Source organism: Sodiomyces alcalophilus, assembly GCF_042370955.1.
Source record: "Sodiomyces alcalophilus JCM 7366 unplaced genomic scaffold ACRALscaffold_11, whole genome shotgun sequence".
NCBI lineage: Eukaryota > Fungi > Ascomycota > Sordariomycetes > Glomerellales > Plectosphaerellaceae > Sodiomyces > Sodiomyces alcalophilus.
The window spans coordinates 183,954-208,587 of NW_027263542.1; the positions used below are offsets into that span (position 1 = coordinate 183,954).

The 24,634-nt window shown below is 49.9% G+C and overlaps 8 protein-coding genes across 8 annotated transcripts; 3 read left to right on the forward strand and 5 right to left on the reverse strand.

Moving 5' to 3' along the window:
* Nucleotides 1-1,853: 1,853 nt before the first annotated feature.
* ACRALDRAFT_2023355 (uncharacterized protein) lies at nt 1,854-3,976 on the reverse strand (the record flags this gene model as incomplete). The annotated part of the gene is made up of 17 exons (XM_071020133.1): nt 1,854-1,944; nt 1,973-2,101; nt 2,154-2,226; nt 2,305-2,330; nt 2,409-2,422; nt 2,522-2,555; nt 2,593-2,621; nt 2,714-2,742; nt 2,882-3,029; nt 3,142-3,210; nt 3,250-3,358; nt 3,440-3,485; nt 3,520-3,536; nt 3,598-3,674; nt 3,729-3,751; nt 3,824-3,851; nt 3,887-3,976. 17 exons carry the CDS (start codon nt 3,974-3,976, stop codon nt 1,854-1,856), a joined length of 1,032 nt encoding a protein of 343 aa, XP_070870846.1.
* Nucleotides 3,977-4,475: 499 nt separating this feature from the next.
* Nucleotides 4,476-6,162, forward strand: ACRALDRAFT_1083776 (uncharacterized protein; the record flags this gene model as incomplete). Its single annotated transcript, XM_071019509.1, has 5 exons — nt 4,476-4,663; nt 4,740-4,972; nt 5,046-5,465; nt 5,542-5,660; nt 5,767-6,162. 5 exons carry the CDS (start codon nt 4,476-4,478, stop codon nt 5,920-5,922), a joined length of 1,116 nt encoding a protein of 371 aa, XP_070870847.1. The 3' UTR covers nt 5,923-6,162.
* A 1,173-nt stretch (nt 6,163-7,335) lies between these two features.
* ACRALDRAFT_1066305 (uncharacterized protein) lies at nt 7,336-8,109 on the reverse strand. Its single transcript, XM_071017319.1, has 2 exons — nt 7,933-8,109; nt 7,336-7,857 (listed from the first exon to the last, which is right to left on the reverse strand). Exons 1-2 carry the CDS (start codon nt 8,042-8,044, stop codon nt 7,709-7,711), a joined length of 261 nt encoding a protein of 86 aa, XP_070870848.1. The 5' UTR covers nt 8,045-8,109; the 3' UTR covers nt 7,336-7,708.
* A 281-nt stretch (nt 8,110-8,390) lies between these two features.
* On the reverse strand, nt 8,391-10,027 carry ACRALDRAFT_1066306 (uncharacterized protein). Its single transcript, XM_071017320.1, has one exon. It carries the CDS (start codon nt 9,755-9,757, stop codon nt 8,708-8,710), a length of 1,050 nt encoding a protein of 349 aa, XP_070870849.1. The 5' UTR covers nt 9,758-10,027; the 3' UTR covers nt 8,391-8,707.
* A 2,264-nt stretch (nt 10,028-12,291) lies between these two features.
* ACRALDRAFT_1053183 (uncharacterized protein) lies at nt 12,292-15,059 on the reverse strand (the record flags this gene model as incomplete). Its single annotated transcript, XM_071015767.1, has 5 exons — nt 12,292-13,337; nt 13,436-13,770; nt 13,845-14,414; nt 14,748-14,835; nt 14,915-15,059. The coding sequence occupies 5 exons, from the start codon at nt 15,057-15,059 to the stop codon at nt 13,030-13,032; spliced, it is 1,446 nt and encodes a 481-aa protein (XP_070870850.1). The 3' UTR covers nt 12,292-13,029.
* A 1,866-nt stretch (nt 15,060-16,925) lies between these two features.
* Nucleotides 16,926-17,979, forward strand: ACRALDRAFT_1073137 (uncharacterized protein; the record flags this gene model as incomplete). The annotated part of the gene is made up of 2 exons (XM_071018070.1): nt 16,926-17,131; nt 17,199-17,979. 2 exons carry the CDS (start codon nt 16,926-16,928, stop codon nt 17,977-17,979), a joined length of 987 nt encoding a protein of 328 aa, XP_070870851.1.
* A 698-nt stretch (nt 17,980-18,677) lies between these two features.
* On the reverse strand, nt 18,678-19,016 carry ACRALDRAFT_1066307 (uncharacterized protein; the record flags this gene model as incomplete). Its single annotated transcript, XM_071017321.1, has 1 exon — nt 18,678-19,016. A coding segment is annotated over one exon (339 nt), but the record flags the coding sequence as incomplete, so codon positions are not given.
* Nucleotides 19,017-19,463: 447 nt separating this feature from the next.
* ACRALDRAFT_1083780 (uncharacterized protein) lies at nt 19,464-21,197 on the forward strand (the record flags this gene model as incomplete). Its single annotated transcript, XM_071019510.1, has 5 exons — nt 19,464-19,996; nt 20,468-20,480; nt 20,515-20,532; nt 20,964-21,112; nt 21,166-21,197. The coding sequence occupies exons 1-5, from the start codon at nt 19,615-19,617 to the stop codon at nt 21,195-21,197; spliced, it is 594 nt and encodes a 197-aa protein (XP_070870853.1). The 5' UTR covers nt 19,464-19,614.
* Nucleotides 21,198-24,634: the final 3,437 nt, after the last annotated feature.

The following is a 24,634-nucleotide window of genomic DNA, read 5'->3' on the forward strand; positions in this document are numbered from 1 at the left end:
ATTATAGGCGTGATTTCCGCCGGAACTGCTATTAGAGCTATTACTGTTATTAGAGGAAGAGCTAGAAGAGCGGTTGCCGTTAAATTAATTTCCACTACGGCTATAGCCTTAGCCGCGGCCGCTATTATTATTTCCTTGATTACTGTTACGGTGCTAGTATTAGTTAGTGCCGTGTGTATTAGGCCTAGGGTAGCCCGGCGTTATATAAGGGTCCTGGCCGTTATTATTATTATTCCGATCGTCCTAAGCGGCGTTAGCCTAAGCCTTACCGTTATTATTTCCGCCGTTATTATTACCGCCGTTGTTATTACCGCCGTTATTATTGCCGCCGTTATTATTGCCGCCGTTGTTATTATGGGATCTATTACTATAAAAACCCCCGCGGCTAAAGGAGCTCCGGCGTTACTTAATAGTCTCCTCCTCTTTTATAAGTCGATTAGTTAGAAGTAAAAGGTTAACGTTATTATCGACCTGCTAGTTAAGGTAGAAATTCTATTAGTCTTTAAAACGGTTATAGGCCCCGGTAAGGCCCTTAACGATGTTAGTGGCTATAATGCTATTGCTATAGGTCCTATCGCCGGCGGCAGCGAGGATCTAACGGAAGTCTTTATGTCTAGCGAGGTAATCGGCTATACACCTAAAATCTTATAGCTTTAGGGTCGAGGCCTGCTTAATTATCGTGACCTGGATCTCGTTCTTAGAGGGTATATACTTCCTAAGGGTCTGGATTATATCCTAGGGTTATACAATATCTTCTACCTCCCGTTAAAGGGGCGAGGTTAGGAGAGAGAGGATAAATATACGGGCTTTCCTACGGGTCTTAAGCTCACGCCCGTGGATAGCAGACTTAGTAGTCTAATTTACTATAGATAGCTATATATCGGGCGGCCCGAGGTTAGTATCTTTAGCCTTAGAGTCGCCGGCCTTCCTTACTTCGGCTCTCCTTAACTCGGCGGTTATAGCGGCGGACTCGGCGGTCTAACTAGGGTAGATAAAGCAGTCTTTTATAGTTAGAGGGTTATCTTTAACGATCTTATTCCCCTAAATATAATCGAAGAGGCTGGCGGCCTTAGCCCTGCGTTAGGCAAACACGGTCTATTCGGCGTAGTTATTCCTGCCCTCGAGGGGAGGCACCTTAAAGGAGGCGAGGTAGTTATTTTCGGATATTATAGGCAGGCCTAAAAAGGCAAAAAATCGTGGCAAAAAGAGATTAAAGAAGGGGAAAAAGGAAAATGGACGGTAGAGCCTAGAAGAAGGGAGGGCTTATAGGCAGAAAATTAGTATAAAAGGCTTAAAAGGGAAGGAGGTGAATAGTTATAGCTGCCTTAAAGGAGGGCATAGCCGGTTATTAACGAATTAACGAATTAACGCTTAAGCTGAAAAGCGAGCTATTAACGTAGCTAAAGCTTAAGCCGTTAAAAAGGCGAGCTGGCGATAGGCTTAAAAACAGAGCCGCTAGGCTATAAAAGAGGTTAAAGATTGTTCTGCTTAACGCCGGCGGCTCGTGGGCTAGCGGGCGGTTAAAATCGGAGCTGAAAAGCTTAAAAAGAGAGGCCTAAATAGGCTTAAAAAAAAGAAGAGCTTCGTTAAGCTTAAAAAGAAGGCAGAATCGTAAAGCTATCCAGAGCTCTAAAAAGCAGTAGTATTAGTTGCTACTATATAAGATTAGGAGTAGCCTAGCAGAAGTTACGTAAGGGGACTAGTTAATTATAAGGAACTATTAGCTACTCGATCCCCTATAGGGTCGAGTGGAGGTACTTATAAACAGGGACTTTCCTATATAAATACGATCCGTTTGAGGTACCCTTACTTATATAACTTCTATCTATCCTAATAAACATTTCCCTGTATCCTCACCGACGTTTCCCTGCTTCCGGCACCGGGCGCAGAGGTCCGATACAGTTACCCTGCGCCCGGCAGATATGATAACCCGGATCCGATATCCTGTGGAAGCTTATAGATGTCCGGCCACTCAGTTATCCAGTCCATCCGCATCACAGCAGCCACAATCACCGCCCCAGCCCATGACATGATATCATTCGCACGAAGTACAAGTACAATGTAGGTACTTACATCGTAAAGATCGTAAAGGATGGAAGCACTGGCCGTTATCAGGTCCAAGAGCGGGATCTAGTCGATAATAGCCTAGCTACAGGTCAGGGCAGAAATCATTCCTCATAAGCCTGTCTTGATTGGTGCCGTTATAGGTGCAGCTCGCTCTGTCCCCTTGGTCGCATGTCGCCAGAGCACATTCATGCCTACAGCTTACTTCCTATGTATACATAGGTACAGCGTACCTTATACATAGTGGATTGGTCAGGTCGTGTTCGCTTAAAATCGAAGAGGGTTGAGTACTTAGACTAGTGCCGTGGCCTTGTAAGTTCTAGGTACAACTACACGTGTGTCACCCGCAACGTGACTTCTCAAGGAAAACCGGCGTCGACTAACCCCTTGTACCTATGTATTAAGGCAGCGCCAATTGTGTCTCTACGTGTGTCTCTACTAGGTAAGAACGCCGTACTTCGAAGTGAAGCGATCCATCGGGCCCAACAGCGCTTGCAACACATAATTGCATTGATGTTTATCACAGACCCAAGAACCAGGGCAGTCCGAATCAGAAGCTAGAATGACATGATACTTGTTGCTGTACTTCGTACCTACGTGGAATTGACTAATCAGAATTCTATTCCTGGTTTTTATGTGGGAGGCCCACAGACGAGATTTGCAAGAGAACGCCGAAACCTAATTAAATTCCCGAGACATAGCTCTTCATTTATGCCAATTACGCTGTATAGTAGGGAAAGTTTCCTTTCTATCATAATAGAGTTGCTAGTAGGTACGACCGAATTGTCTAGGCTCTGATGGTCAGCTCTCGCCGAACTTTTTGCGGCCAAGACACGGAGTGGCTCTATGGCCCGGGGGGGAAACGGGGATACCCGGCCGCCGCGGTCCAGGTCCACGGTGTGCGGGGGTCCGTTTCGGTCAACTACTTCGTGCCCGTTCGCCGAGTATAGACGCGACGACTTGACCTTGGAATCGTGGATTGGATCTATAGTAACGCCATTAAGGTCTGGAGCGGCGTATGGCCAGAGTCTAGACGGCGGGATATCGCTATTAGTCCCAGCGTCGCAGGCTACGCACCGCGTTCGGCCGCCGGCGTTCCTGATATGGCGAGCCCCCGAAGATATGTGGTGTTGTCTCTAGTCGCGGCTTGCGATTGTCGCCCCAAAGTTACTAGGCTAAGGCAACAGAAACGAGGTGGCGCCACGGGGGATATATAAGAAGAGGGCTCGTCAGGTAGGGGTAGGTAAAAGAGGGCCAATGTCTTTGGGTTGCATCCTCTTCAGCCTTGACCGAACTTCTAAAGTATGCAGGGAAGACTAGAGTCCTAGACGCCTTAATCGCTTTTATTTTGTGTTGCCCTCTTAAATTAGAAAACTCCGGCCGGCAACGGCCATTTTGGGGGCAGCCATCAGCTACTGGTACTGTGGTACATACAACGTGCGGCAGCAGCTGTACATGCAGTCGAAGTTATCCTCAAATGTGTGGTTTGTTCTCGCCCGTGTGGGGGGGTTATGTAGCATTATTGCCCTCGACGGCTTGAAAATAATTCGTCGACCCAAACAGAAGAATAACAAGCGACGTCGGATTCGATTATTCGGGTTGGCCCCATTCTGACCACATGCAGCCACCAAGTGAAAACGCTCTTTATCCGTTCGGTCCCCGACCAGCTGAAGTCGAGCAAAGCGGACTGCAACACGTGCTATAATCCTTATGGTCGCGTTATCCCTTCGAAAAACGTATTCGTGCGACGCATAATCACTCTGACCTAAGTGGCTCTGTAGATCGTACTGCCGACCATTTTAGGCACTTAAATCGCGTCAACCCCTGAACCCCTCGCGCAGGTCGAATGGGGCGGGCAATCTACTTCGTACGCCGAAACTGCAAGAAAAGCGAGAAGCGAGCCCTGGCTCATGTACGTTGTATGTCACCCTCTGCCTATACTAGAAAAGGCCTACAGCTACCGCCATTAAGCCTTTAGGCCCACCTACTACGGAGAGTACGTTGTATTAGCCGGGGCCTATATCTCCGCGTCTTTCCTAATACAACGTATATCGGCAGGTGGGCACCGGTTATCCTATCTACCGTAAGTCGAATGCCACTTACTAATCGCATGCAATGTATGGTTCACTCCCACGTAAAACATGCACGCCGAATCCATCCAGTTGCAGCACCAATATGTCTGCGCGGGGCTTCGTCTCCCGGCCAGAGAGAGAACCCGGCAGTCCGCTTAGGGGAGGGGCCGACGGGGGAGGAGGGAAAGAGGGGATCTGGGAACCATGATATGCCCAGCAATTGAGTTATTAAGGACCAGTCCCGCTGTCATGGTCGAGGAATTCCACTCTTGCTCCCCGTAAGGCTGTGCTGTGATCGACTCGATTTCAGAAATTCTCCCATTTTCCGTCGTCTGCATCATGGAGCTCCGGTCACTTCTCCTCCTTGGCCTCGCTGGCCTGTCGGCCGGCCAGTATGCCCAGGAAGATATCGACTCGGGCCAGGTCCTTCTCGATCTGAGCCAAGAGGCCTACGATAACGCGTGGGCTCGCTTGGAGAACAAGACCGAAGGTTGTACTCAGCAGAATGTCAGGATTCGCAAGGAATGGTATGACACGGTCTTTTAGGTCCAGTGCCGATTAACTCGCACACTTCGAACGCTACAACTAACACTGAGACTGCAGGCGAGACATCCCCGGTCCCGACCGGATCGACTTTGTGCGAGCCGTCAACTGTCTAATGGACACCGAGAGCTTGAACCCCGACCTCCCGGGCGCAAGGTCCCGCTTCGATGACTTTGGCGTCCTGCACCACCAGCTCAGCAACTACGTGCATTTCTCGGGTTCATTCCTCCTATTCCATCGATACTTTGTCTGGGCGTATGAGGAAGCCCTCAGGACCGAATGTGCTTATGAGGGTTCGTTCTCCGCGCCGGCACCTTTTTTTTTTTTTTTTCCAAGAATTTTGATCGCTGAAACAACACCCACCAGGTCCCTTCCCCTACTGGAACTGGGGCTTCGACGCTCACGACGTTGAATCGTCCCCTCTTTTTGACGGTTCGCCCACCTCGCTTGGAAGCAACGGCGAGTATGTCCCGAGCGGCGGCGGCTTCTTCGGCATGCCTCCTGGCTCGGGTGGCGGGTGCCTCATCGAGGGCCCCTTCTCCAACCGGACCGTCAACCTGGGTCCCGGATCCGGCCCGGATCCGTATCGATATAACCCACGGTGTATCCGTCGTGACTTGAACACGCCCATCGCGTCAGAATGGACGACCCACAGAAACACAACGGATGTTCTCCTTGACAGCACAGATGTCGAGAGTTTCCAGGCACTGATGCAGGGAGATACGAGGTACCCGGAAGCAATCGGTCTGGGAATGGCTATCCACGGAGGCGGACACTTTGCCATTGGTAAGTCGCGCTGTCGCCAACATTGAACCTTCTCGTGTTTAAGCGTTTGAGGGCTGATCTCCTGACTGCTGGGTAGGTGGCGATCCGGGCGGTGATTTTAACTGGTCTCCCTTGGAGCCGGCATTCTATCTCCACCATGGACAAGTGGACAGACTTTATTTCATCTGGCAGAACCTTGATTGGGAGAACAGACAGGTCCGTTTTTCCTATCCCAGTGGAGCACTGAATGGCCCATCCATGCCTGAATGCATGTGGCATTGGAACGAAACATGGCGGACGGACTAACATGGGAGAAATGCAGAACATTTCCGGAACGGCAACAATGTACAACAGACCCCCCAGTGATGAGCTTACCCTCGACGATGTCATGGATATTGCGCCGCTGGGAGAGCCGCGCACATTCAGAGAGCTGATGGATACCATCGGCGAGTCACCGTTCTGTTTCCTGTATGAATGAGGGACGCCACGCAGAACTCTGCCTGTTGGAACGAGGCGCAAAGGTCTTGTGCAGAATTGAAAAGCCTCTGCAACTCTGTTAGGTGGTGGCAACACCGGCGGTCACAAGGTCAAGTTGCCAACGCCAATGAGTTGGGAACAAGCCACTGCACTTTGTTATTGAAAAGGGGCTTTCTGCCACAACGTTTAAATTGCCCGACAGTGAATATAAAAGAATGCATTGTCGGCCCATGGCCGAGGTCTCAATCTGTTTCGTGTCAGTCCCTTCTTTCCTGACAAAACCACATAGGTTCCGTGTCAGTTGCATCTTTACCATACCTTCTACCATCGGACCATCTCAAGATCACGATGAGCCATCAAGGAGTGACTTCAAGCCTCGTGGCGTCCGAAGAATCGGTCGCGGATCTCCTGGGAACAATCCACAACATCGCCGACGTAGACACGCCGTACTTGTACGTTGACCTGGAAGGCGTCAACCTCTCTCGGTACGGGAGTATCTCGCTCATTTCCATCTACGTGCCGCCGGCGCAGCATGTCTTCCTCGTGGACGTCCACACAATGCAGTCGGCGGCCTTCACCACCAAGTCGTCTCGCGGGGCCACTCTCAAGTCCGTGTTCGAATCGCCCACCATCATCAAAGTGTTTTTCGACCTCCGGAACGACTCGGATGCACTCTACGCACATTTTGGGGTCGAGCTCCAGGGTGTCGAGGACGTGCAGCTTATGGAGCTCGCGTCTCGTTGCCCCTATCGCCCTCGAAGCTTCGTCAACGGGCTGAGCCGCTGCATTGAGCACGACTCCAGAGCCTCGTCGGAGGACCAGATGGCCTGGGTGGCTGCCAAGGAGAGGGGAAAAGCCATGTTCAGCCCATGCCACGGCGGTTCGTTCGAAGTCTTCAACGAGAGGCCCCTTCCTCCCGACCTCGAGCGCTACTGCGTTAACGACGTGCTCTTTCTGCCCGAACTTCGGGAGTTGTACCTATCGAACATCCCTGAGTTCTGGACGGGTAGAGTAGCCAAGGAGACGAAGAGGCGTGTCATTGAGTCACAGTCTGCATCGTACAGCCCCAATTCCGAGGCTAAGAAGCTCGGCCCTTGGTTGCCGTGGAAGATGTGGACATGGGAGGACGTTATGTATCTGGAGGAGAGAATGAAGCGCGACGAGTGGTAGGAAAATGAACAATGTACGAGAGGCGCAGGACGATATGGATTTTGGTGTTTGGTGTTGATGAGGGTTTGAAAAAGGGGCTTTTGTTTTCCTTCAATTGCCATTGACAGAGGGGCACTCTTTAACACTGTAAAAACTCTCAGTCTCATGCACATACCGATAAATCTGATCACATACGAAGTACTCTTATTACTCCACACCGAGTATCGGAGCCAGCCAGGACTCGTGACACTCCCGCTGGCGGCCTGGGCAGGAAGATAGTCGGGTTATTGTCAAGAATGTACGATAGGTACTTCGTAACATTCGTATCTATACAGTTCGTCGTTTCTTTCCGCCGCGAGAATATCCCAGCCCCATTAACTTCAAGGGCTGTCACCAGACGTGGCCTCCATGTTCGACTTCCATTGTTACAATTCAACAACTCGATCACCGAAAAAATGACCAATTTCAAGTGAAGAGACGTACGTGGCATAAATGACGTCACAGACCCAGGGACAAGAACAGACAAGAATACGTACAAAGAGTCGGTCAAGTCCGCATAATCCGTCGACTCGAATGCAACTGATATGGAAGCGTCGTCAGATAAAGTCCTTCCCCCGCCCCAAAGTCGATTGGGGGCATCAGCAGGGACACGGGAAGACGCAAAAGTTGCAAGGAAGCGGGCAGGGAATGATGAAGCAAAAGCGCCCAGGACACATTTCGCCATTGCGGCCGCCCCTCAGCTTCAGCTCTGGCTCATCCGAGGTGCTCTGTGAAGGCTTCTGAAGCTCTGTATGCCGTCCAAATCAGCAAGAAGCTCAAGCTCTGGCACGTCAAGTCGCGTCGCAGCGGGCATAGAGCATACCCATTCCTTGGTGTCGGCTGGGCTGCTGGGTAAGTACTGGTTCGGGGACAGAAAGACGATGGGGCCGATCCTGCGCCAGCTGGCTATCGAGACGAGAATCCTGAACCGACATGATGATTGAGGTTTTTGTGCGTGGACTCGTGATGCGGTTGATTGGGGCTGGCGATGAGGTTGATGATGGCGGAGAATGAGATGAGTTGGTCCAAGGAGACGGACGAGGGAGGCCAAGGAGACGAACAAAAGCCAAGGGACTTGTCAGGAGGGACGTGCACGACAGTGTGCGAAGAGCAATGTCTCACACGGTGTTACGTTGTCACAATGAACCTCGACGAGTCCATGTCGGAGGCTTGCTGCTTGTATCGCAGTTAGGGGCGGGAACACAAGTATTCCAACGGTACCTACAAAGAAGCATTCCTATTATATGGCTTCCGGCCTATCTAATTGGTTCCTTGGGGTTTAAAGAAGTAGATACCTACGTAGGTAGATTTCTTCCTTGTATTCCGCACATACCGAGTACGAACGGTTTGGAACATTAACACTGTGATGCACTAGACTTGCTCGTATAATACGAAGTATTCCAAACCAGTAGTGTATAGGTACAGGGCAAAGTTACATAATCACAATCCACGCCTAGCCCGACCGTATCCTCCAGACTCCATACTCATCAGGACCAAGACACCAATCTTTACCAAATCACCATCTAATCTATACATATAGTGCTAATGACATTATTAGTTTCGTACAATTTCTCGTAAAGCATGGATCCAAGACAAAGCTACTGAAAGAAGCTAAGGCGAAACCGACTCCGACCCTTGGGCTTATTCTTCCCAAAACTATGTCCCGTTCTAGGCCGATCATCAAAGCTGTCCACACTGGGCGGTCGCGGCATGTTGTTCCAGGAAGAACTGGGTCCCAGCGGCTGGTGGTGCGACTGGGCTGGCTCATAGTACTGCTCCTGTTGCATATCATGCATCTGCATCTGCTGCTGCTGCTGCTGCTGCTGCTGCAAACGCTGCTGAAAGTCCCCCCGCAGCGCCCTGTCGACGTCGGCGTGGCGCCGCTCGTATTCGTCATGCTTGGCCTTGGCCTCGACGTACCGCTCCTCGGCCTGCCGCCTCCGCTCCTGCATCGCGCGCAGCTCGTCGTCGAGCTGGTTCATCTGGAGCTGCGCCTCGTCCATCAGGGACTGGTACTCGCGGATCTTGACGTCGAGCGGTTGGAGCACCGTCTTCGCGATGGTGGGGCTGCCGATCCGGTCGATGGCGGCGCCGCCGGACGCCGCTGCCGCCGTTGGACCCCGTTTCGGAGCGTTTCGCGCCCACGACATGTCTTGCCCCGACGTCGCGTCGTGGTAGGATGTCGGCGGCCCCCGAGGTGGCGATGATGTGTTCTTGCTCGGAGGGGGCGGGGGTCCCGGTTCGGGAGGCGCAATGGCCGGGTCCATGGATCCCGACGCGCGACGGGAATGTCTTGCCACGCGACGTCTGGGTACGCCGGCCGACCGTCCGTGGGCCGCGTCGTCGAATTCGTCGTGAGACAGCGGGCTCGGGTAGGCTGCCGCTTGGGACTGCGTAGGTACCGATCGCTGCTGGCCTTCATGGCGCGTGGCCTGGTGGCCGTGGGGCGCTTTGGCTACCACGGCGTCCTGGATGACAAAGTCCGAGTTGGGGCTCTGTGGCTCATCGTCGCGGCCATTGTGCGTCGGTGAGGAGCGATCCCGCCGGTACCGACCGACCGTCTTTCCACTTTCTCTCGACTGCCGTGCGGTAAGGCGGATTCCGTTTTCTTCCATGTCGGAATACAGGTGGGCTTGCGGAAGCGCCATGGTCGATTACCGTGACCAACTCTGGAACAGCCACAGGTGCAGCTTATTCTGGACCACTCTTCGTGTCTTGATGGCTTGGGGCAGAAAAAATTATCCTGCGACAAGCGGATGGACTGCGCGCGGTGGTCGGCTTGGGAGCGAAGGGGGGAAAAGGGAAGCAAACGAAGTAATGGAATACCTACGGGAGACGGACTTGAAGACGTTTGTCATTTATCCATGCTATGGGGGTGGCTGGTAGTGAGTGGACCGCCGACCCGCGGACCCGTGTAGGTAGATCGTCGTGGGAAAGGTCAGAGGCTGGAAATGCAACGATCCAGCCACCCCAATATGTACTTCTCCTACCGAGTACGCACTCCGTATACGAAACTTGATGCGTTGTCACCCGACAGTTACACAGAAAAACGATCAATCGTATCCATACGGTCCCTGAGACCAGGATAGGTACTTAGCTAGGAGGCTGGGAAAAAATTGGGGCCACGTACATTGTACTTCGTAATATTGGGGTTGGGGCTAAAAGGTTTTCAATGACGTCACGTGCATGCGATTACCTAAGGCCGTCGTGACACATTGAAAGGGATTCGCTCCCCCTTATTCGTACACTAGTAGTTAGTAAGCTCTCGTCCACTCCACTGTCGTCTGCTCATGGGCTGATGCAAGTTTTCGACGATGGCGTTCGCAATCAAGGCAGCCAAGGTGAAATGATTGTTCGCATATCTGTTTCATTTTTCATATCCATACCAGACCCTTGAATCAGCCTCGAATGTACGATACGATTGAATTAGACATATCCTAGGCACAGTACTTAGCTGTCGATAATCGGATCGTGACCTTTGAGCAAGTCCTGGGCCAGCACAGCTTTCAAGGGCCCTGGATCATGAATGCAAACCGGAACTTGAGGTCCGTGAACTGGCATGTACTTGTGAATCAGTTCCATCATACCATCGCCTAGGAGTCTATCTTACATGGTCACGGTCATGTCAATCGCATCATAGAATAGTGTGACCAAAGTCGCACGCGGGTTTTCGGACAGAGGCTGAAGCAAGGGCACCATGAGTGCCAACGTGCGTTGAATACCCAGCCAATTCGCATCGGAAATATTGGACACCTGGTGAGGTGTTAGCATCTGTCCAACGTTACGGTACTCCTCGAACGTGTTCCTCACTTCGATCCGGCGAAAGGTCTCGCTTTGAAGGTGACGGGGAAGGTGACAAGCGTCCAGGTGGAAAGTGGAGAGCCGTATCCTCGAGATCCGAGCCAGGAATTTTCTGAGGGTGGCGCCGAAGAAGTAGAAGAGCTTTCTATATGTATCGGCAGTGGCTGTGAGCCCACGATAACTTCTCCAAGACCAGTTTCAAGGATCCGTCTCCGAAGGTCCATGTTTTTGCATGGCAACTGGTAGGCGCTTTCCTCCCGGCCTTCACGCACGATGAGAAGACGAATTCTTTTGAACAAAGTCAAAGTCTTCTCTGCGTAACAGGACCGAGTACCAGATATGAATCATGCAGTCAACGTGCTGCCTCGTCCATGTTTTCGACGACTAGGGCAACCAAAAGCATTATCAAGTTGCATGCCACCACATCCAGATCGCGGTCGGTTATTGTTATGCGAATACCACAGCTGTAGCTCTTTGGGAGCTGCTGTTGACAGCGTTTCGAAGATGGCCGAGGCTATGGTGTGTGACAGTGTTTCGTATCGTCAGTTTAGCCGGTAAAAATGACAAGGGAGCAGCATGTCGAGCCAGGCTGCCAGGTGACTCGGGCACTCGGAGCTTTCCCCAGAGGTACTTGAGCGACCCAAATGCTTTCAACGTACATGTCACCTCGGGGTCGTCGATCAGTTCTCTACAGCCCAGGCCGGAAGCCATGTTGTCTGTCTCAACGGCGCCTTGCAGTCGGTTTGGCTAGCCCAGTGGGAGTGCATTGTGGACCGAGACCCTGGGGCACAGAAAAGTTAATCAACTTAAAATGACGTTACGAACATCGTAGCCAACGGCGACGTATTCTTCGTTCTCTTGCTTTCCTTCTTCTCAAAGAGTGAGAGACGCCGTGGTTAAAGAAGATGTCGACGACCACAAGCACGACGTGGCAGAATGCACGCACGTAGCAAACGAGGCCGCACAGGTGAGAGCTGCTATAAGGCCGCGGCAGAGCAATCCTCTTAAAAAGAAATGACGGATTCTGCCTTGCTGTCCTTGCTACGATCGACCGTCGTATCATTACTCGAATTCCCTAAAAGGGACCTTGAGATGGGCGCACCGGGACGTGAACTTGGAATTGAACCTGGGTCCAAGTGCCCGCCTAGCAGGGAACCCAGGGCGGACGTCTTCATCGGGTACATAGTGGGGCGACGTAGTAGCTCTAGGTGCTGGGGGTAGAAGCCTATTTGCGGTGGCTTGTCGAATCTGACGACGATGCTCCCTAGGAGGGAGTTGTCCGTGTCGTCGGTCGTCCGTGTCGTCGGTCGTCCGTGTCGTCGGTCGTCCGTGTCGTCGGTCGTCCGTGTCGTCGGTCGTCCGTGTCGTCGGTCGTCCGTGTCGTCGCTGGACATTACAGAAGAAGAGGGGTAATTGCATTGAGGTACTTTCAGGTCGGGTGCCTTTGCATTTGCCAGGCTATGTACAACGTACCTAGTCCTCCGTGGCCTTGGGCCTCCACGCGGAGTTCCTGCTCCGAGGAACGATGGTACAGTACAACGTACAGTGGCTGCCTATATATGTACTGTCCTTGGAAGGCTTGGCAGACCCATCCCTTCGAGTTTCAACACATTCTCCCACGCCCCGTGCCCCCATTCAAACGCGTCTAAGCAAAACCATCAAACCATCTCACATCTCCAACATAACGCCCTTAACGCCGGTCGTTTGGACTCCTGCCCCTGTGCTCACCTGATGGTTGAAGAATAGGCAAAGGCCTTGAGGACTTCACAGGATCGTAGCCTCGAAGGTGAGTTGTGCATCGAAGCGTGGGCACCTTATCGCAGGTTGAATTCCGCAAACCAGCCCCCAACGTTGCATGGAAACCGATAGCGGGGGCGCAGTCCCAGGGCGAGGCGAACGCCAAAATCCGAGCCGAAGGACGTCGCCATGCTCAGCTCAATCCAAACCATGCATCCTATTACGGGACCCACCGAGCGAGCCGTCGCCAACTTCGTCATGCGAGTAAATAAAAGATGGGGCTCCATGTGGTCTTTCCTCGTTCGAATTGGCCGTCGTTCATTTACACTACACCATGCAGGCTGCAGCGTACAACGTACTCTGGGCGCAACCATCCTTCTTCCTATTGAGCGGCAGAGGACTCGTTCTTTGGCGTCGTCGTCTCGCGATTCTCCACCTCAAGGCCTTTGCCTGGTTCAGGGTCGGGTTCAGAAGCCTTCCCCGACTCGTCGATTCCATCGCGTAGGCCGACCTCGGTGGCTGTGAAAGCATCGGCGACAGCGCGGTAGCGGGGATAAAAGTTCACGGCGAGAGGGTACGTCCAGGCCGCGACGAAGAAGGCCAAGGGCACGACCATGGAAATGCCCATGTCCCCGTGTAAGTCGGCGACTGCACCGAGGAGAGGGGGGACGGCGGCACCGCCCACCACACCTGACATCATTTCCTGTCAGGAAAGAAGGAAAGAAAGAAAGAAAGAAAGAAACGAAGAAAGAAATGGAAGGAGGCGGTGGACGCGCTGCAGGGCTTACCGGCAATAATATAACCACTCCCGCGCTTGTTGTGCCGGCCGAGACCGCGCATGCCCAGGGCGACAATGGTGGGGAAGCAGACGGACTCGAAGAAGAGAACGAAGTAGAGCATGACGACGCCAGGGACACCGGTGTGGCGGATGGCCGGGGCGATGAAGATGATACAGCCGGCCAAGAAGCCAAGCAACACGATGCGTGGCCTGACGAGGTAGTGCATCAAGGCGGAGCCGACAAAGCGGCCAACTGTAAAGGCGGCCTGGGCACCGGCGAAGAGTTGCGATCCCACATCATCACCTGCCTGGGGCATCGACTCGGATACGTAGTTGATGAAGAAGCTATCTCCCCACCCGAAAGTCAGTGGCAATTCGAGGGTAGGTTAATGACATCAAAGGCATTCGTGAGTATTTACCTCGCGATGGCAACCTGGGCGCCGGTGTAGCAAAACTGGGCCCAGGCTGCGTGGAAGAGATGGTACTGCTTCGTGAATGGCTTATGGTCAAAGGCGGCGCTGGCCTCTTGGGCCTGGAAAGCCATATCTGCATCGGTGATTTCGGGTATGGCGGCGATCCAGAAGACGACAGCGAGGGCCCAGACGAAGACGGCGATGGCGATGTAGACCCACTGGACGTTCTCCAGGGCGCGCTGGTCGGAGAAGTTGAAGAAGACGTAGGACCCCATGACGGGGGCGACGACGGTGCCGATGCCGTTGAAGGCCTGGGCGACGTTGATGCGGACCTCGGAGTACTTGGGCGGGCCGCAGACGGCGATATAGGGGTTCGCGGCGGTCTCGAGGGAGCCCAGGCCGTTGCCAATGACGAAGATGGCGGCGCAGAAGCCTCCGAAGGATTCGGCTTTGATGGCAGGAATGGCGAGAACAGCACCCAGGCCGTAGAGGAAGAGGCCCCAGATGAAGGTGGCTTTGTAGCCCCAGTTGCGGAGAATCCATGCTGCGTGGCCGATGGAGGCGAGGGGGTAGGCACTGGGCAGGTTAGTCTGGCTCTCCCTCGTCTGTATCTCTATCTATTTTTTTTTTTTCTTATTATTCTCTCCCAAGTCTCCACCATTCTTTGGTCCATCCTGTCCCGTCTTCCTCATTCCTTTGATTTTTTTTTTTTTTTTTTTTCCTTTCGTTCTAAAGTCATAGCCAGGTGGAGTTCCCGGCTTCCCAGAGGCCAAGATCGGCAAAGGCGGGTCAACCCCACCTCGTCCTCAGCGGCCCGATCCGATGGTGGAGTACTGGTCCCCAAGTCGTGCGGCCAGGAATGGGTGAAAATAAGACGAAAATTAATTAAAATTTAAAGGAAAAACTTACCCAAAATAGGCGGCCTGGAGCCCGGCCGACCGAGCTCGTGTTATGTCCAAAACATTCTGGAAATGCTTGTTGAGAGTATCCAATAGACCTGGTGACCTCATTTCATGATTAGCAAAGGGGCAATGGGAAGGTAGCGAAGGGACCGTCGGACCGGACATGGGGCGTACCGTAGGAAAACCCCCAGAGGAAGAAGAGCACGGTGACCAGCATCAGGGGGAAGAGGGAGGCCCTAAAGGTGAGCTCGGCCGCATTTGTCTTCACACTGTCGTTCTGCCGAAGGGGCCGCTTTTTGATAAATTCTCTTAAGCCCATGACTGAAGTTGGCTTATGATGACAGATACATCGACCGGGGACGGATATCGAGGAGCAGTTGGTGGTGAGACGAGAAAATAGGCTCCGACGGGGGTAAGAGGGGGGAAAAGATGGATAAGAGGACATGGGGTTCTTTTAAATCGAGACAGGGCGGGAAAAAGGGATCGACCTGATCAATCCTGCGTTGGGATGCTCACTCGGCCGCATGTTGTCTTGAACGTAACAAGTACGTATAAGGATGGCAGACGCATTATGTAGGTGTGTACATATGCAGAGGTGGCAGATGACCTGGTGAAAAACCGCGTCGGCACTTTTATTCGTATCGCTTTTTAGTAAATACCGGCGATGCCTGGTATCTCCTGGCTCTTCTGTCCTCACATAAGCGCCAACTTTTGTTCGCACGATCCAAGGGGGACCAGGATGAACGGGTTTCCATGTCACTGACTCGCTCGTCGGAATCCCGTAATCCGTATTCTCCCTCCAATTACCAGTGGCGCCTAAAGACAGGAAGGGAAGGTAAAGGGGGCGGGCGTGGAGAGCGGCTATTGTGTGGGGACCTGCTAAGCGGGGTCCTGGGACTTTGGGGGGGAGCTCATTCGTTCGGGGGTTTAATAAGGCGAATGGTTGGGCGATCTCCCGCATGAATTTAGGGTTCGCTTCTAGTGTGGTTCTGGCATGGTTATCGGAACGCGGGGTACGTAGAGTTTGAACTTGCTCGTCCTTCGTATATCACCGGCGCAGGTAAGACCAAGGTCATATCAGCAAGGTACAGCCACTGTACCTAAAGCCAACTAGCTGTACTTGGTACGGGGAAGGCGTTGCAAAAAAGGCGCAGACTCCATTTCTAGATCATTCTGGATTCCCAGAGATTTAGCAGTGGTAATACCAGCAACATTTGTTCCGTGGAGGAAACTTCGTAGATGGACATTTCATCTGGCCCTGGCTTGACCACTCATCTTTTGGATCAACTCGACTCGGCCGGCCTAACATGTGTGGCGACTCGTGCCAAGGGAGAGTGTCGCATACAGTGTTGTGACGTTCACGCAACGACTTGATGGGCTGAATGAACAGATTATAACTATTTGATTATAACGCTCGGTAGCTGAAATTGTTGAAGCTGTTGTATTCGCCTCGGGCTGGGCAGTCTCCGATGGCTGTGGTATCGAAACAGAGGTACCGAATGGTCACTGAACAGAAATTCCGACGCGTTCTAGTTTCTGGACAATCCGCCACCTCCTAATACATGCGTTAAAACTAAACAAGTTGAATCCGTCGGTTTTCTTTTGGCTAAGCCACTGCATCCGTTTAATACGCAGGTCAGAGGACTGCCCTGTCCGACTAGGTATCTAGTCTGGCAGAGCCTGGAATTTACAATCTACTTCGTAGGTAGGTAGGTAGATAGATCAACAACACCCAATGGCTCGTTTCCATCTTCGTCACAACGGGCCGGGTGGCCAATGCCTCGTCGGAAGTTAAACCGTCGAAACAAACTCCATCTCATTTCAAGCCTCAGATTAACTTGGAGAAAGCCTCAAAACCTTTTTTTTTTTTTTTTTTTTTTTTCAAAAAAGACCTGTAACCTGCCGTCCTGCCCGACATGAAAGGTCTACGCCAGCGTGCCTTCTACAATACTTAGTACTTTTGCCATGTTAACTGGCTTTCGACTTATCTAAAGATGCGCATATTCAAAATCCATGGATTAGCGCGACGAAGTTTATCTCAATAAGCTCAACCGTGATCATTGTGGCTGCAAGACCGAGTCATCAGGCTTAGCATTCGTATTGAGATATAAAAGCAGAGTCGCAGACTTGGAAAAATCAACAAGCTCAACGCCTAGGATTTAATTTCACACTCCTCCCGCAGACCATGGCTTCCACGACAAATTCCAGCCCGAAAATCAAAACTCGCTTCTTAATCGTCTCAGACACCCACGGTGACGAATTCCCCGACGGACTCAAGCCCCTCATGTCCGCCGACGTCGCTATCCACTGCGGCGATCTCACGGAGGAGTCCAAACTCGACGAGTTCAAGCGCTCTCTACAGCTTTTACGGGATATCGACGCGCCACTCAAGTTAGTCATCGCCCGGCAACCATGATTTCACGCTCGACACTCCCGCGTTCAAGCGGATCCTGAAAAGCTCGTCGTCTTCCATGTCCAGCGAGAACTCGGCAGACAAAGCGGCCATGGAACGCGAATTCGGCACGTTCGGCGAAGCAGAACGCCTGTTTTCGGAAGTTAAAGACTCGGGGATTGTGTTGCTAGGCGAGGGCACCCACACGTTCAAGCTCGCCAACGGGGCCAAGTTGACCGTCTTTGCGAGTCCTTACACGCCATCGAAGAGCGCCGGCTGGGGCTTCCAGTACGTCCCCTCACAGATGCCATCGGATTCAGACGGCCACGACTGGTCCATCCAAGAGGGGACCGACGTGGTTATTACCCATGGCCCACCCCACGGCATTCTCGACCGTGCACAGGATGCTGTACGCGGAGGGAGCCAAGGCCTCTTCGCCGCTGTCGAGAGATCGAGGCCCCGTCTGCACTGCTTCGGACATATCCACGAAGGCTGGGGTGCCAGGCTGGTAACCTGGCGCGAAAGGAAGCACGGGGGGAAAGCAGACGACGGCTGGCCGTCGCACTTTACCCACATCGATAACGGAAAGTCGGCGACGATTGAAAATTTAGCAGGTCTCAAGGCCGGTAAATGGGATTCGAAAGCGGTGGAGGACGAAAAGAGGCAGAGACTCGAAGGGTATAGAAACCAACGAGCTTGCATGACGAGCCACTGCGCTGGCGATTGCCTACCCCTGCAGGCGGGCGAGCAGACGCTTTTCGTCAATGCCGCTATTCAGGGGGAGTCGGACGGGTTGGAGGGGTTTCAACTGCCTTGGGTGGTTGATGTTGAACTACCCGAGGCTTAGTTGGCTGACGGAGAGAAAGACCCCTCCAACTGGGAAGCCACGGTTCAGTCCTGTGACTCCTGTCTACATGTGTTATGTTCTGGGCGGAAGGCTGGATGTATATATCTTGCCATGCATGGATAGCACTTGGCATGAAGACTTTAGACTCGGTCAGCAATGGATACACTTAGATATGGCGGTCTTGTCTGATCTTCTCTCTCTCCTCTGATTTTCGTTTCTCCTCCGCGTCAATAGTTTTGAAACTCCGCATGTCCTTGCTCGTCCCCTCTCTGAAGTGGATGGAGCTGACAGTGAAATAGATGCATCGAAGCATTTTTCTTTTTCTTTAATTCTGTTACCTTTCTCGTATGCGACCCTTATCCCCCGATCAACATCCTGAGCCACGCTGAACCAGTAAGCTGACAATGCCCGAACATAGAAATCAACCAAACCTGCATCGGACCTCCACGGGGGCCAGCCTTGCTCAAGTATTCTCACCAGCACTCGTCGTAAGTGCACAGGACGAGATTGGGATATGCTGGTCATGCTGTGCTGACACGGTGACCCGTTAGACAACTCTATCGAACCTCCTCGTCTCCCACCTCTGAAACATGCCGAGTCCCAACATGGTCATCGCCTCGCCGGTCCGCGAGGCACTCATCGAGTGCTTCCGGGCCACCACCCGCCTGGTCCGACGAGAACTCCGTCGCCAACTCATCCTAGTTGGGGGCGCCGCCTGCACCGCCCATTCCTCGCCGTAGAAGACCGAGGATGTCGACATTGCGGGTCCCAGGGCCGTCATCAACGAGGTCCTGGAGCGAGTTCTGGCCGATGCCCTCAACTTCAGCATCGAATCTGACGGCAAGATCGCGTTCGACGCATCCCAAGGCTTCCGAGTCCGAGTTAACTTTATCGAGATCGGCGCCGGAATCATCGAGCGCGTCCATGTCAGATCTGCTGTTGCTGAGGGCCGTGGCGGTGGTTGATCGTGGCGGCGATGGAGACGCCTGGGACTTCGGATGGCTGTTTTCGGAGGTGACGAGGAGACCCATCGAGTTTCCTAGAATTGGCGACGAGGAGCTGGGATACTTGGGCAAGGCTGTGGAGTCGTGTCTGGGGAGTTATGGTTGGTTGGTGGTCGCCGCCATCGTAGGCGACAACAACATTGACGCATGGCGCCGCATGCTGTTGTAAATTTCTATTAAATATAAAATAATCATACTGTTAGCTTAATAAAACAGGTGCTGAGATGGTCGGTGGCACGGTCTGTTGTCTCAATGCATCTCGTGCAGCCGGGCGTCTGGCTTGGACAAACCCGCAACTCGTGTTTTGTAAGGGATTTGCTCACTTGGGCCATCTTCGGCTCAGATTGTTGGACTGGCCACGAAAAAATAGCACAGGCCGCTAACGGTTAAGGAATAACTATCTTCCGGTTAGCGTATCCCCATGCCTGCTCGAAGGGTCGGTCCACTGTGAAGAAAAAAGGGTCAACTGCTTCAACACATCAACCGATTAAGAAAGTATTCGTACCGCCCTCAATCGATTCATTCGGTCGTATCAGTTCGTCATGTCGTCAAAACGCTGCATGCGACAACAAGTCCCTCTCGGCTCTGGCTAAAAGCGCGCCATCTCGATTATGCCAAAAGCTCGGCTCACATGGGAGACGCCTCATTTCGCCCTCTTTCACTCACAGACACAATGTCATCCCTCGAGGATATCTTGGTTTCCGGGCCCACGCAGCTATTATCGGAAAGCCGGCGAAGTCTTGCACACCAGAAATTCTACCAAATCGTCGGCCACTTCGACACTGGTGACGCCTCCCCAGCTGATGACACCACCTACAACCACCCTCGGCTGATCCGGCTCACGTATGAATATGCTCTTTCCGATGCGTCTCGGGATCTATTCCTGCAAGCCTTTTTCCGATCCATCCAGATACCTTTAGACGATCTGGAAAGTATCGGCGACAGCATGGAACACATGCGGTCCGACGTGTTCGGCTTCGCAGAGTATCTCATGGATAACTTTTTCTTACCTCGTACGTGGCCATGCTTCCTGTATCCGCAGTTAGGCTTGGGCAAAACCCATTTGAACCGCCGTTTGGGCGCCCAAACGAAAAAGTGGACCTAACCCATTAGGGCCCTGCCCGTTTGAACGGGCCCCAATTGGATCGAGGGGTTCTAGTAGGCCTGCCCACTAGAAGCCGGGGTCTTTACTGGGCGGCCCACGAAAGTCTTGGAGTTCTAATAGGTTACCCCGCTCGGCCCCAGAGGAACCAGCAGTTCCTATTAGGTGCCCATTTAAGCCCCTGGGTTCTTCTGGGCGAGAGCGGGACTACCTATTAGGACTCTAAGACTTTCCTAGGCCGCCTAATAAAGGTTCTGGGTTTAATTAGGCAGGCCTAAAGCGGATAATAGTGGGGCGGCCTAGTAGAGCCGCCGTATATAGGTATTAAGTACTATATTAAGTACTATATCTAATAAGCTAAAAGAAGTAAAATCTAAACTAGTATTAAATAAAGAGTAAAGCTTTATAAATAATACTCGTTAATTATAGTCCTGATCGTAAAGAGAGGTAGTAAATATTAAAGAAATATAAAAGAAATCTGATAATAGTGTTAATTAAGGAAGGAATAATAGTAACCGTACCTGCCTTTATTCCTGCCTTTATACTATTATTTTCTATAAGCTACCTAAATAAACCTCCTTTATTATATCTAATAGTATCTTCCTCTAAGCAAATAATAGTCTAAGAAGCCAATAACGTCTTTATTTTTTTTATTCTATAGCTAAATAAAGGCAATACTAACTTTATTTAGACTATTATTAACTTCTATAATATAATATTAATTTACGCCGCTATTATCACCACTATTACCATTATTATTATCACTACTATTACCACTATTATTATTATTACCCACCACCACCACTATTACCGCTACTATACCACTATAAGTCTTCGTCTAGAACCTATATAATCAGTATTTTACTAACTTATTATAGTCGCGCCAGCACTCGCCCTAAGGGCACACCTTATTTTCCGGCTAGTAAGGCTACTAGTAGAAGGGCGCCTAAGAAGGGCTTAGCTTATCGGGCTACTAGGAAGCAGCCAGTTACGGCTATAAAGAAAAAGCGCCGTAATAAGCCCGGTAGTAAGTAAACTAACCTATTTACTAATTTAGTATATATACTAACTATGCTATAGCCGTCGTATTACGGGAGATCCGTAGATATTAGAAGTCAGAGTAACTTCTAATTCCCCGTGCCCCCTTTATACGCCTAGTAAAGGAGATTTCGCAGGACTTTAGGCTATATATACGCTAGCAGCGGGACGCTATCCTAGCGGTCTAAGAATTAGCCGAATAGTGGCTAATAATACTCTTTACTAGTAAGTCTAATAAATTAACGTAATAAGGAAATAGTAATTAATTAACTAATAATAACTAGTATCTTAAAAGGCGGTATTCTATACTAAGAGGGTCACTATTAAGGCCGAGGATATAGAGTATGTCAAGACTATTATGCAGATAGTTAACCCGACCCCTCTATTCGGCTAAGAAATACAGTACTTATTAAGTACTGTATTTCTTACTAGCAGGGGGGGAGGGTTATTATAGAATAATATTATAATAAGCTAATATATCCCTGATATATTTTATATCCTTCTCCGTGACTATAATCCTATTCGTATAAATCGCTGCTATTTAAGTATATTAGAATATCGTTATAAGCTAAGTCTCTGCCGCTTCTTAAAGTGCCCCTATTACCGTTACGTATACTCGTAGGTCTATCCTCTTACTCGTATCCTGGATTACCTCTCGGATAAGCCTCGTAAAAGATAATCGGGGAATTAAAAGATCGAACTATCGCTAAGATTAACGTATCTTGATTAGACCTATACTCTATTTATTAGTAAGGAAATAAAAGAAGGAAAAAGAAAAACATACTCTTACTCCTAGGCCTGCGCCGTACTATCTAAGAGGTGGCCTTTTTTACTTATTTTAGTATTTTCTTCGCTGTCTTTATTAGAGTCTTCCTTATAGTCTAACGGTTAACCCGCTTCTTCGTTTATGTTTACGGACGTCGTTTCTATGGCATAAGCCTTCGAATAGGGGGCTTACCGGTCCCTATTCGTTTAGCGGTCTATACCCTTAACCGAGGGCGTAGAGATAGTGGATCCGACTAAGGAGTAGATCCGTTTAGCTGTGTGGACGACTCTCCCTCTCCTAATTACGACGGTTCTTTAGATTATAAGGACTCTTTTAATTATAGAGTAGGCGATTATATAGTGGATAATCGTTCCGGCTGCGTGGGCTATAATACTAATAAAATAACTAATTATTTAGTATCGTAATGCTAACCTACGGGGCGATTAAAGTTTAGAGGCAGAGGCGGTAATTTATATATAGAGGAATCTTTAGAAATAGTATTAGGACTAGGACTTAAAGTCTTTAAAGGGGGGGTTAATAGAGGGGAACTTAATTTAATTACTAGTAGTATTTTTATCTATATAAGGCCGCGTAGTCGTTTATCTATACGTTATATAGCAGTAAGAGGGATATAGGAAGATATAAGAGCGAGACGAAAGAAAAGAAAAAGAGATAGATAAATAAAAGAAAGGGGAGATAGGTTATAGTAATATTAATCGTTTTATCTAGGGGTCCTATATCTAGTACGTAGTTATACCCTGTTAGTATAACCTAAAAGGGATAAGGTAAACGGGAGGCGATAGAAATAAGTTATCCTTTTGTTTTTTATTAGATATGTTTCCTAGGTAAAGATTTAAGGGAAAAAAAAATAATTAGATTATAGATAAAAATAATTAGAATATAGATAAAGTAAGAGAAAATATATAAGTAAACCCTTATAAAATAAAGACTTCGAAGCACGGCTTTCGCTTACTTTGTATATCTATAGAGTTAGACGGTGCCCCCCCCGGTGGGTAAGCCTAGTTAACGGTAATTAATAGCTATTATATATATAACCCGGATAATACTACTAAGTAGTAGGCGTGGATCGATTAGTGGAAGACGATAGGATAGTTCCAGGACTAGTATAGAGCTAGCGTTCTAGAGGAGACTCTTCTACGGCCTATTATCTAACCGATATCCCGTAGGGCAATAAGGAGTGCCGATAAGTATTTTATTAGCGCTAAAAGACGGGTTGGAACACCTCGCCTAATCTATAGGGGTTATTATATATACCTAAAGTATCCGAACCTCCCGCCTAGACGATCGAGTAGCACTACTACGGCGACTAGGCACCTTAGATTAGAGGCATACAGGGTAGTAGTGTAAAATAGGGCCCTATATAGGGAGCGGAATCGGGCAAATATAGGTCTCTAAAAATACAGTACTCGATATAGTAATCAAACTAATAAAGTAAAGTTCGATAATATCGCTAGTACTAGATTCACTAACGCCTAGCTAGGTCTTATTATAATAGTTACTATATATACCTTATCCTTTAATATAACCATAGCCCCGGGATTCAAGTTCTTCGTGGAATAGCTATATCCCGGTTTCGCCGCCTAGATTCTACACGCTAGTACTCTTACACGTTAGTTCAGGACCTATACCGGCGAGGTTATCTCCGAATAGCTTCGGTAAATCCCCCCGTAGGTGTATATAGCGTTAATAATCGACTACTAGTTAACCCCGTTTATAAACTTTAATTTGCTTAGTATTATAGTGCACTGGATTAACGAGAAATAGAACCGCCGGTAGCTACTCCTTGATATCGTCGACGTCTAAGGCGATAATACTAAGATTAGGTTAAGTACCCTGGTCGGGGAATGCCTATAAAAGTATAAACTCTAGTCTTAAGTCCGAATAATAACCTCGGATAATAGCGGTCTATTTAACGTAAATCGAATTAAGGAGACTATTCGTGGCCTAATAATATAAGACGGCGATACCTCGCCTTCCTTTAGTGACTTCACGATATAGAGTAGTAGCAGGATTTAGTATATTCGGTGTATCTCTTATATTATCTAACTTACGTTAAAAGACCTCTTAAGTTGCCTCGGACTAGGCGAAGACGATAACGACGATATAGTTAGACACGGATTTAACTATATTAAAATAGTAAGTAATATTTATATTCGGTATATTACTTATATATTATTAATATAATAAAAGGTTAGGAAGCTCGTAGTATATATTAATCGCTTACCTAAACGAAGGCACGCCTTTAAATAATTATAGTAATAGATTATAGGCCGGGAAGACACCGTGCAGTTAGTTTAAGATATTAGGACCCGATAGAGTTTAACCTGTCTAATACTTAAGCGGGCGTGGCGCCTTCGCGCTATTATCCACGAATATATCGGCATTATAGATGAATCCGAGGGATTTCGATAGCTTACCGAAAAGGAGTGGACTTAGATCGGGTTTATTATCGATATCACGAAATTCTTTACTTAGCTTATAAATAATATAGGTTCCTAGTCGATTAGAATGGTCTAGAACTTGACCGAGACCTATATCGTATTAAATAGGTGGCTAACTCGCGTTGACGGTCTCCTCGAGGAAAATTATAGCGATAATTAGGTAATAAAACTCCGCGAGGGTATTAAGCTTATAAAGGAGAAGCTAGCTAAGTATATCGGTTTTATATAGAGCGAAAACAATATCGACCTTTACTCTGTTATTAGTCTTTTATACCCTATCTTA